Raw genomic sequence first — 12,713 nt, forward strand, 5'->3', positions numbered from 1 at the left:
TATTCTTGGCTTATTTAGAATGATTAAAGTGCTTTATATCAATAGATTATTAAGAATACAGCATAAAGGTTTGCAGTCTTCGGTACCACTAACAGTCATGGAAATACTCACAAAGGGAAAGCAGCTCTACTCCAACCATCATCCTGATCTGTTGCTGATGGCCCTTTATTCAGACACCACCAATTGTGGTAAGGAGCTAGAACATGGGCAAAATGAACAAAAACCAGAGGGACACTCAATTTATTGCATCTGGTTGAAAGAAATTATCTTAGTTCTAAAGGAACTCAGATGAAACTACTTCATTTTCTTTGACACAATTTTCCCTAGATAGATTAACTGAGGTTTTGATGGACAAGAAGTCCACCATAATGAATTACTTGATCCATATCTCATTAGAGAAATTGACATTATCAGGCTTTGCCTAAACTATGTCTGAGTGTTGTTTTTTTGTCTGTTGAATTAAGATCAGAGCAGATGCTTTAAACACTTCCTTCCTGAACTTTATCTGTACACATCTGTGTGCAAGGAGTCTCACAAATAGTAAAAATTTCTATAGCATTCACATAAAATCTATCATTAGTTGGTTGAGATGAAACCAAATTTATAGTTAATATAAGTCAAAATAGTATGGTTCTGTAACTTTTTACTTACCCTCCCTCAAAGGAGTAATTCTAATAATGCATCTTTTCTGTTATTCTTATGTTAAAGGGAATTAGAGGCTTATGAAGTGTTCTATGGTGATCCAGAAATAAAGAAAAGAATGGATAAAATGGAAAAACTAAAAATTGGGACCTATAAAAACTGCTTTGTTTACAGTTTTTGGCAATAGTGAAAACTGAAATTGTAGGAAGAGGGCACTACCAAAGTAAAAAGGCACTTTTCTATAAGCAGTTAATTTAGATATAAAATAGCAATTTAAAAAATTTCCTGAAAGAGGAAGTAGAGTGAAAACATAATTTTATTAATAAATGAGACTAGCATGGCATGAAATTAAATGGGGATTAAAGAAATTATTAGAGCACTGGGACAATTTATAAAAGATATTTAATTATGAACACTATCTCCACAATTTAGCTTTAGTGACACAAATACACAATGAAGAAAACCTCTTTTTAATATATGTTATAAGAGTGTACTAACTAACCCACCTACTAGGTATATACTGTGAGCTATTTTTCTAGTAAATCTTCTGAACTATGCTGTCTTTCTCTTTCATTAAGTCCCTCCAAATAATCAAAGACATGCAGATACAAAATGACTATCTTGGTTAGGGATGAAGTCTATGGTCATGAAGCAGAGTAAGGCTAATAGGACCCATATATTTTTTAATTGATTAGAAAAAAATAATTAGGAATTTTCATCAGAAAAATGAAAATTCTCAGATTCCTCCTAGTGAATATTTACAGTGAATTTGAGATTTTAATTAATAAAACATTTTTATCTGGTGTTTATTTGTAGATGTTTCTGAAAAATTTCACTTTTCTAAAACAAATATTTATAATGGCTTAAACATCACTTCCTAACTACAACATAAAAAATATTACAAAAAAAGGAAAGAAAGAAGGGAGAGGAGGGAGGGTAGGAGAGAGGGAGGGAGGGAAGGGAAAGAAGGAAGAAAGGAAAACCCCTCATTAATACTGCTTCTATAGTACACAAAGCCCTTTAAAAACCTGTCATAGGGAGACTGGCTAAAACAAGTTTGTATTTGCTAAAGAACAACATGATAATCTAATTACAAAGGCTAACATGATAAAGCTCAGAAACAAAATATGACTTCAATTATTTTTTCCCATGTTGGTATGGATATATGATGGAATGATAAGGAAAACACACACACACACACACACACACACACTCACTCACACAAAGAGATAAGCTCCAAGCATTAACGTGAGTTGCTGAAAGCAAGAACAAGTGAATATAATAATATAAAGAAAATGTGGTTCACAGTTTATTTAGGTCCTTCTGCCATAAATTTAATAAACTGTTGTTTCTAAGGTTTTTGCTGGCTCACGAGTCTCTTCCATATGTAGCTATAACTTGTAACAGTAATCTGGGAACTGCATTATTAACACAAGTATCAACCACTGAGCTAATTCTTCAATAAGACAAATGCTTTTTGTAACCAAATCATATATTCAATACCTGTACTTAACATTGGCCTTTAAGGGTAAGGAACATTTAACAATGTAAAAACAAAACAAAACAAAACAAAAAAGTCATCATTATTGAATAAGAATATGGTAGCACAGCACAGCCCTTATATAAATAACCACAAAATTTATTAAAATAAAAACTGGGTTTTCTGCCTCCATCCAAACCACTACAGTTCAGGTGTATGCTCTGTTCTAAACTTAGATATTATAAAACAGAAAATTGGTCCCTGGTGACTTGGCATTGGCAATGCACATTTTACAATGATAAACCTCTTGCTAAACAATAGAACAAAAGTCAGCACACAAGCCAGTCTTCTGCCCCCCACTCCACTCATAGCACAGTGTTAACAAACATTCTGATTGGAACTTAGTGAACAAATATGATTTCCTGAGCCTCCTCTGAAATCTCTCAGAAAAAATTTCAAAAAACTCAGAGATAAACTTAAGAGTATTTTATTTCTACTTATTTTTATAACTGCTGAATAAGCTTTCTCTGACATAGTTAACTCTCTAGAGCAAGGGTTCTTAACAAGGAGTCTGTGACCTTGAATTGAAATTCAAAAAAACATTATTCTTGTGGAGGCATGTTGGTGCAGGTGTGGTAAGATTAAATAATACACAGTAGTGTAGACTTAGTAAAGGGTCTGTGGAACAAAAAAGGTTAAGAACCTCTGCTCTAGAGTTAGGGTTTTACATTTTAAAACCGAAGCACTGGATTGTGTGGCTGATCCTTCTCATAACCTGAACTATACTGGGTAATTTTTCCTGGTACTGGTAGGGGAGAAGAGATATATTAAAGAAAATGCTTTTGGTTCAGAGAATTTATAAAGTAGCTCTGGATATTACAAGATGGGGAAAATGTTATTAAAATTACAAACATGTTTTTTAGTGTCTATAAATAAAAGGCATAAAGAAAGCCAATTAATAATAACAATAACAACAATAATAAAATATTAAATATATAGTGAGTAAAGACTGAATGGCTCATTCTTGTGAAACACCATTTGACACAACTGTCTAAATGGGTTTCCTTACTCTAACATTTTGCTGAGTTAAGGAACCAGCAAACACACAGTAAGCTGCCTTTAGCCCACTAATAACATCAAGGTATCAGTACTGCCTGATGGAATGGCCACAGATGAACAGGTCATTTTTTTTTTTTAAAGATACTTAAATACTCAATAAAGACATAATAACCCCCCCCACCCCGCCTCACTGTTATCAGACGCCACGTTGTGGTAGAACATCAGACAAACTCACAAATTTACCACAAAAATGTGTGGCAAAAAAAGAATAGTTTATATATATGTATATATATAAATTTCCATATTTATGCCAATGTACTCACTTAGTACAAATAGCAAAATAGTATACCATTTCCTAAATACAAAATATAGCTTTCCAAAAAAATGAAACACACATTAGATATAAACCATCCAAAACTTGAACGATTGAAAACTGTATTCAAAATTAAATGACCCAGAGTAGGTCTCTTTCTGAAAAGTTCCCTTCATATCGGCAAGAAGCCTGTACTACTGAAAACGTAATTAAATGCCTCTCAATCAGAGAGAGAAAGAAAGAAAGAGAGTTGGGTGGAGGGAAAAATATATGAGAATAAAGATTAAAAAAACACATTAGAAGAGCACATTCAAAGAACCAAGGAAGACCATCATAAAAGGGGTGGGATGGGGGGGAATCTGGCTGTATAAACAAAGCCAACACCACACTTCCACACAGTTCAACTAAATGTGTGTAACAGAAACAACAATAACAAAACAATAGAAAAGTAGCATTCAACAAATGATTAACAGATTATTTTTTATACACTTAAAAAAGAAAAAACTAATAGACAAGGATACCAAATCATTTCATCAACATATAGAAGCCACATACAACTTGGCCTTAAGCTGTTTTAACAGCTGTTTACATGCCAAAAGGAAAATAAGAAATAAGCATGTGTCCAGACAACAGGTTGCAGTGAAAAGCAGGCATCCCATGGGTGGCAAGAACACCCAAAACTGTATAACTAATGCTACAACTGCAAATTCTGGAGTGTATTATTTTACTCTTTATAGGTGGAACACAAGTTAATTCTTCATTTTAAGTCAATGATATGACCCTGTAAAGCCTAAGGCTCATGGGAACCATCAGATAAGTGACCACTTCAAACTGTAAAGCACTGAGGTGACAAGTGAATTACTTCACTGTAGAGCTCAGGGAGAAGTGATATTTCAAGAAATTTTAGGTTTTTTTTTTTTTTATTAAAATTTATAGTTTCCTATTAGAGGGAAAAATTTGAAGACTTCAGAACAGCACCGTTCGGGGAAAAAAAAATGCACTGTTTCTCAGGAATTAACTCCCAATCAATTCCTGAAAGGGTACTCTCCTGACCTTTGCTGCAGGAATTGCTAGATCAAAGTGGTCTTTTTCCTTTAAGTTGCTGCAGGGTCATAAAGCCAGTAGTATATTAATAATTGTCTAAAATAAAATAAAAAAGAAGGGAAGAATAACATGGATGAATATAAAAAGAGAAAACCAATATAAGACTGCGCAAAGAGGAAAACAGACTCAAAAAACTGTCAGTTTAAACTACTATAGAAGATGTAAGAACGTAATTTACCATATATTAGCCCCTTCATTTTTTATAGAGCAAGATAATTATTTTTCTATGAACAGTTATGGCTAAACCCTTAGTAGAAACAGAGAGAATTAACAACTCTCTGAAAAATAAAATCAACAGCATTCCAGCTGTCCCCAGTTTTATAACTGTGTTGTCTGCTTTTGTGTTAAAGAGTTCTCTTGTCCATGTAGAATTCTTTATACAGCTTGCTTGTCAGAATGTTGCCTCTTTAGTTTCTCTATAAAAACTGAAAATAAGATTCCTTCACTTTGGCCAATAGCTGTGTTTTTATATTGAAAAAATCACAGCTTTAGTTATTATTTGAACTTTACTTTTTCAAAAGCCATTACTTGACTAAAACAATGCAGGAAAGAAAATAATGAAGAACATAAATAAACATAATAACATGAATTATTTTCTAACAGCAATAATGACTTAGTGGTCCTGCCATGAATCTAAACTGTACTTTTAAAGAAATCGTGCCTAAGAAAATTACAATTCTGTCAGCTTACTCAAATCGATTTTCATTCCCCATTGTTATTAGGAATATAAAATATGAAGATGTTAATATTGGTGGTTAATCACTGCAATAGGCAGCAGAGGTGTGCTCTTTTGCAGTCAGAGTAACATCTGTTCATTTACTCAAACACAGCTTTCATGTTTTGTTTTGTTTTTAAAGTAACAGTTCAAAAATCTTCATGGAACCACAAGATCTCAGGACATCTTGGAATTGGAATTTTCTTCATGGAATTTCTAATAAAAGAAAAAAAAATATGTCACTAGGGAGTGAAAGTATTTATGAAGTTCCGATCACCCTGAAAGATCCCAAAGTATATTACAGAAAGATAAATGACACTTTATCATAATTATTCTTCCACAAACTTCTCATTCAATATTCATTTTGTGAGAAAGGGAGAAATGAGCCATGATCATATCCAATACTTAGAACAAAGGAAACACAAATTTTGCACATTCATCAGCTATTCTGTCATTCTACGGCAAAGATTCAGAGCCAGAAGAAATGCCCAATACTAACTTTATGACAATAAGCTATCAATCAGACTAATGTTAAAAAATACCATCTTCAGAAAAAGCCCTATTTTAAAAGATTAAAATCTAAACAGTGCTATTAACTAGCTCAAGTCTGTTAAAAAGAATAAAACTTGTTGATGTTTTTCAATAAGAAGCCAAAATGCAATACTTACATATCCAATTAAAAGGAGCCGGTTAAGTTGTTCCCTTGGTTTTGCAATGAAACAAGCAAATCAATCTTTTCGATGCTCTGGTTGGTGTTTATAGAGGATGCCAGTGGAGAATTCTCTGATATTTGCTGAGACAAAAGTGTTGTCACCGGGGGCTGGCCCTCGTTTTGTGGTTGGCCTGGCTGACTTATAGCCATCAGCTGATCTGGCAATGAGGCTGGTCCAGAGGTTAAAAGCTGACTACAGTCTGCAGAGACATTTAAAATGGAAAAGCTACCTGATTAGTTACTTTCTGTTAGGACACATGAGAAGCTATTTATTAGTTGCTGTGAAATTTATTATTGTTTCCACCTAGTATATGACTAAAAGTGAGGTACCCAGCAGCCCAAGAAAAAGGTTTTCTCAGAATGGTACCTGAATCCATCTTAGGAAGTTTCCTGTAAGCAGTATAAACATACAATTTTGCTTATTTATTATCAAGTCCTCTGTCTTTTGTATGTGTGCATGTGAACATTATTATTATCATCAGCATTTACATATGGAAATTGAGGCTCATAAAGGTAAAATATCTTACCCAAGATCTCACAATCTATAAGTGGTAGAGCTGGGACTTGAACCCAATTTTGTCTAACTCCAAACTGTGCCCTTAAAATTATTTTACATCCTTTTAATAATAACAACCTGGCCATTTCAATCAAGTAACACTTAAGTAATGAGAAATTAGAAATAAAGAGTTCCTTACTATTTTGAATGCCAAATAGGAACATTCCTGAAGTCTGCTGAGATGAGCCAGGAGAATTCTGTAGTTGACTCATTGTACCTCCTGCAGTGTTATGAAATAAATTAGCCTGTGGTTGAGGTGAGGATGTGGCTCCCTGGATTCCAGGTATGTTGTTCTGAGGGGAATAAAGAGGAGATTGCTGCATGTCTTGTTGGTTTATACTAGTCTGCAATGCAGACATTGATGCTGGAGAGAGGAAGAGTGTTACTTGCTGCTCTTGAGAACTAGGTGACCCCTGGACCAACTGAATCTGAGGAGAGGTATGGAACAAGGAGGTTTGTGGTGATTCAGACTGGGTTGAACCTGGGTTCTGAAGTGAGGAAACCGTGGGCTGATTCTGAAATTGTATGGGCTGCTGTTCTTGATTCATTGGGGCCATATTATTTTGTTGGTGAAAAATTGACTGGTTTTGTTGCTCCTGATTGGCCATTGGATTTTGATTTGGGTTGAATATCATGTTGGGTGGTGGTTGCTTTTGAGATGCCATTGTAGCCATGGTATTCTGATTACTGAATAAAATACTCTGTTGTTGTTGCTGCTGCTGCTGCTGTTGCTGTTGCTGCTGTTCCTGGGATTGAGAGTTACTTTGGATGGCAACTATTGAATGTTGTGACTGAAAGATTGTTCCTTGTTGGTTTTGAGGCATTGGATTAGGTGGAAGGGAGCCCAGGGACACCTGAGGCTGAAATAAACCTTGCTGGGAGGGTTGTGCCTGTTCTTGGGAAAGCATAGGGGTCTGGATGTGTGATATCGGAGCTTGCTGTTGGAAAGCAGCTTGCTGCTCAGTGTTTGATGTTGACTGAAGTGGAGAAATTGAGTTCTGTGCTGCAAAAAATGAAATCTGCTCTTCTTGAGCTACTGCGTTAGTTTGAAGATTATTCATAGGACTCTGAGAAAGAAATATGTTGGTTGACTGCTGGTCTTGAGGTACAGAAGAGCCCTGTAGCACAGCAATGGTACTTTGAGAATGAAACATTGGAGGCTGCATTTGTTCAGACGAGGTTGTAGAAGTCTGACTGTGTACAATAGGACTTGGACTATGAAAAATAGAACCTTGAGTTTCTTGGGAAAGGTTCTGAGGATCAGCAATAGGATTCTGAGGATGAAAAAGTTGAGCCTGTGAATGAGAAGACTGCTGCAAAAAGTTCCCAGACTGAAGTGACAGCATCTCACTACCTTGCTGAAATAAACCACTACCTTGTTGCTGGGTACCACTATTCTGAACGCTCATCATACTTTTTGTAGATGAAAAAAGGTTAACCGGAGGTTGATTGTCCCCACTATGCTGCATCTGGACCATGGTCTGAAAGACACTGTTTTGAATCTGTTTTGCTTGTGCTCCAGGTTCTTCTCCATCTCCTGAACTTGATGTCTGAAACATGGCAGTGCCAGGGTTTGCAACCTGTTGTGTGGTGGTTGTAGAAGTTTCATTTCCAGACACTGCAGGAGGAGAAGAAAACAATTCACATTGCATTTGCATGTCCTCATTGGTAGATAATGCACTCATCATATGTGAAGTCTGCTGGTAAACTGGAGATTGTTGAAGGTTTCCATTAGCTGAAGCAGTTGAAGGAAATAATTCTGATTGAATCTGAGCAGCGGCCTGGCAGATACTCTGCTGCATCTCCATCACCATTGCAGCTGATGATTCCATCACTTGTTGTTGCTGTTGCTGCTGCTGCTGATTAGATAATGTGTTTTCAGACTGTGGATGAACATTTTCAGCTCTTCCAGGTATTAAATTTTCTGGTCTGGTATGGACTGTTGGCTCTGGTGAGGAAAATATTCCAGGGCTTACACTATTTTGAATTTGACTGACTTGTTGAAAAATGTCTGCACTAAGCTGTTCTTGAACGTTCTTATTACCATCTGGAGTAGAAAATAAAACTGAAGATAACTGTTGTTGTGCCTCTAAAACTTGTTGTACCAAGTCAACATTTCCACTGCTGCCACTGGCAGTATTGCCTGTAAAACTTCCTGCTTGCAACTGCTGAATAGTATTCTGTAGCTGACTCACACTATTTGGTGATGGAAAAATATTTGATGAAATTTGCTGCTGTAAAGTCTGTGCTTGTTCTTGTAATGGAGACTGCTGTTGTTGCTGTGATGTCTCAGTTAGTTGTGACAAATTAACTACTGTACCATCTGACTGCAATACCTCTCTAGATTGAGTTTCTCTTGTCTGAAACTGTGTGGCCTGTTGTAGTAATGCATCACTATTGGGAAGCTGATTAGAAGCAGAAACTGTTGGAAAGGTACCAGGCTGAGAAATGTCCTGTGTTTGGATAGTTGCCAAGGTCTCTGGGTTGTATGCCTTGGGCTGAATCTGCTGTTGCTTTTCATTTTCAGAAGGCAAGTGGGAAGATGATGATGATGAAAAAGACCCATTTCCTGCTATATTAGAGATATTTTCTAATGTTTGCTGAGTTGATCCAACTGTCTTTGTAGTCTAAAAAAAAAAACACAAAACACAAATAATATGTATATATAAATAGTAAATGAATTCTATACTGTTAACTTCAAAGTGTATTATTGTTCTAAAAATATGCAGGGCCAACTTTCCTTTCTTGGAAAACAGGTACAAAACTATTTTTCTCAGTGATAACAGGATGTCCAATTGTCATCAGGATATTTCTTTTTATAAGAACATAAGCAAAGATATTCAAATAAGGGAGTAGAAGAATAATCACCAATTGATGTGCTTAGGCAAATTAAGGGTAAGTAAGAACACCTTAATTCTATGGTTCATGGATTAATAGCAAATTCAAAACTACCTCCATTTCATGGATCATTGATAACATCAAGGGGTGGGGGAACAATTGAAAATGGGAGGGGTTATTACAGGAAAAGACTAGGGAAGAAAAAGAAATTTTAAAATGTCCTTAATTCTGAAAATACTAAACTAGCACTTTCAATAATATCCCACATTCCACAACCAACATATTAACTGCTCTCTTGTACAAATGCATATTGGACATTATTTTGTGGGCAATTTTGCGGGAGTATAAAGCACTTTCTCTGAAAATTCATTAAGTACATCCAAAGCAAAACAAATGTGAAAGGAAAGTAAAAAAGGAAACATGAGGAAAAGAAATCAAATCATTCAAGATTTATCAATTTTTATATGTGAGGTTAAGATTTGGGGTACATAGTCAATGTAGCTCACCTTAAAAATAGGGGAAGATCTTTTTTCTGCTGTAACTTCCATTGGAGTAATGTCTTCACTCTTAATCATACTGCTTGATATGAGTGGAGTGATCAAGGCATTAGGAAGAATATTTACTTTATCTAAGTTACAGCCAGTAGTTTTCATTGCTGCACATACACAAAAAAAGAGAAGGAAAATTTTTAAATTACAAAAATAACCAACTATTGCATTCTTTTTTTAAAAAATTTCTCTCTCCTTCCCACCCGCCCCCAGTTGTCTGCTCTCTGTGTCCATTCGCTGTGTATTCTTCTGTGACTGCTTTTATCCTTATCAGTGGCACCGGGAATCTGTGTTTTTTTATTGCATCATCTTGTTGTGTCAGCTCTCCGTGTGTGCGGCACCATTCTTGGGCAGGCTGCACTTTCTTTCGCGCTGGGCGGTTCTCCTTACAGGGTGCACTCCTTGCGCGCATCAGCACTGCACATGGGCCAGCTCCACATGGGTCAAGGAAGCCGGGGTTTGAACCACAGACCTCCCATGTGGTAGGCGGACGCCCTATCCATTGGGCAAAGTCCACTTCCCGTATTGTATTCTATAGTGTGCTATTAGTCATGACTTAAATGTCTATTTTCTGATGCTGTAATGATAGCAGGAGTTACTTAACTGGTGTAAAAAAAAAAAAGGTGCCCTTCCGTTTTTGAAATAGCATTGGCTTGAGAACACCTGATGTGGACCTGAGACTGCAGATTAAGTAATAACAAGCTTAAGCAGTTCAACTATCAAGTCATACCATCCTATCCCCTCATATCCCCTCATGACCCTCCCAAGGTCCCTGAAATTACATAGCTCCACACAAGCAAGGCATAGGATATAGCATAGAAATCTCCAGGAGGTTAAAGCTACTCTGTTACACTCTTCTCTTAGCATATGGCTGCTTGGCAATAATAAGCCTCAAAACATTTTTTTTTTTTACGGAGGTACCAGGGATTGAACCTGGGGGGCCTCATACATGGCAAGCAGGCACTCAGCCACTGAGCTACATCCATTAACTTCAAAACTTTTTAAGGACCAATTGTTTGAGCATCTCTCTCCTCCAGAAAACTCAAGCCTCTCATTAGAAAATGCCACAAGTATTCAAATAAATTTTGCTTTTCTAAATTAACATCTTAGGAAACTTTAACTTGCCAAGTTGACACAATGTCATGCTACCATCACCACAATCTACTACCAAAACCTTTTCAACACCCCAAACAGAAATTCTGTACTAATTAAGTATTAATTGCTGGGTCACCATGAGATTCTACAGTTTTGTTTTGTTTTTTAATTTTAAAAAATTTTATTTATTTCTCGCCCCTCCCCCCTCATTGTTTGCCTCACGATCTGTTCTCTGTTAGTCTTCTTTTTGGGAGGCACCAAAAACCAAACCCAGGACCTCCCATGTGGAAGTGAGGCACCCAATCACTTGAGCCATCTCCACTCCTTGCTTGTTATGTCTCTCAGCTATGTCTCTTCATTGCATCATCTGGCTGCGTCACTTTGATAATGAACAAGCCTGTCATGTCAGCTCGCTGTTTTGCTCGTCTTCTTTAGGAGGCACTGGGAAATGAACCCATGACTTCCCATGTGATAGGCAGGCGCCAATCCCTTGAGCCACATCCATTTCCCTGTTTTTAAGTAGCTTTTTTCTTGATTTGTTGCTTGCTGTGTTACTGCAGTTAATCATTAACTGTCCTTTGGAGCTTTGAGAAAGATGTTTCTGCCAGTTCTTGCTGTTCGTTCAAAGCTTTTGTGTAGGGATGGAGCCCTGAAGCATCTTAATCTGCCATCTATCCGGGCAAGGGTCCCCCTTTTTTAACTGGACTGTTCATCTTTTTGTTCTTGAGTTGTAAGCTCTTTGTATATGCTGCATACTAGACCTTTATGAGATACATGATTTGCAAACATTTTCTCCCATTTTGTAAATCATTTTTTCACTTTCTTGATAATGTCCTTTGACGTACAAAAGTTTTAAATGCAGATGAAGTACAATTTATCTATTTTTTTTCTTTGTTGCTTATGCTTTTGGTGTCATATTCTATGTTATTTTACTAAAAGTTTAATACTTTTAAGTTTAACATCTAAGTCCATGATCCCTTTTTAAGTTAATTTTTATATAAGGTGTGAGGTTTAAACCCATGTTCATTTTTTTTTTGTCTAGTTATAGCCAATTAACAAAGCACCAATGGATGAAAAGACTATTTTTCCTCCACAGAAGTGCCTTTATACCTTTGAAAAATCATTTGAGTATATTTGTCCGGGATCTATTTCCAGATTTTCTGGATGTTCTGTTTCACTGACTAATGGGTAAGGCTTAACATTGGGTAGTGTGGTTCCTCCTACTTTATTCTTTTCCAAGATTGTTTTAGCTATTCTAGGGTTTGTGCCTGCCTTTCCATATTAATTTTAGAACAAGCCTGCTTATGTCTACAAAAAAATTCTGGAATTTTGATAGGAGTTGCATTAAACTTGTGATGGTTAAGTTCATGTGTCAACTTGGCTAGGTTATATTGTCCAGTTGTTTAGTCAAGCAAGCAATGGTCTGATTGGGATTTCATGAATTAAAATCATTAGTCAGTTGATTGTATCTTGGTGGATTACATCTACAATCAACAAAGGAGACTGCCTTCAGCAACAAGAGAAGACTTATCCAATCAGTTGAGGCTTTAAAGGGAAAACTGATGATTTCACCAGTCAGAAAGAATTTCCATCTCTACTTCAGCCAGGCAGCTTCTTCTGGGAAATTCACCGAAATCTTCATTGAAGTTCC

At 36.3% G+C, this 12,713-nt stretch overlaps 1 protein-coding gene across 17 annotated transcripts in view; it reads right to left on the reverse strand.

The window, feature by feature from the left end:
* Positions 1–1,929: 1,929 nt before the first annotated feature.
* The window catches only part of NFAT5 (nuclear factor of activated T cells 5), a 123,747-nt gene continuing 112,963 nt past the window's right edge, over positions 1,930–12,713 (reverse strand). For all 17 annotated transcript variants that reach the window (XM_058279777.2, XM_058279784.2, XM_071209101.1 and 14 more), the window contains 4 exons: positions 9,926–10,074; positions 6,721–9,208; positions 5,982–6,225; positions 1,930–5,529 (listed from right to left, as the gene is read on the reverse strand). In XM_058279777.2, the coding sequence (XP_058135760.1) occupies positions 5,990–6,225; positions 6,721–9,208; positions 9,926–10,074 (2,873 nt within the window). In that variant the 3' untranslated portion in view covers positions 1,930–5,529; positions 5,982–5,989. The remainder of the gene's footprint in view (positions 5,530–5,981; positions 6,226–6,720; positions 9,209–9,925; positions 10,075–12,713) is intronic.

Source organism: Dasypus novemcinctus, chromosome 18, assembly GCF_030445035.2.
Source record: "Dasypus novemcinctus isolate mDasNov1 chromosome 18, mDasNov1.1.hap2, whole genome shotgun sequence".
NCBI lineage: Eukaryota > Metazoa > Chordata > Mammalia > Cingulata > Dasypodidae > Dasypus > Dasypus novemcinctus.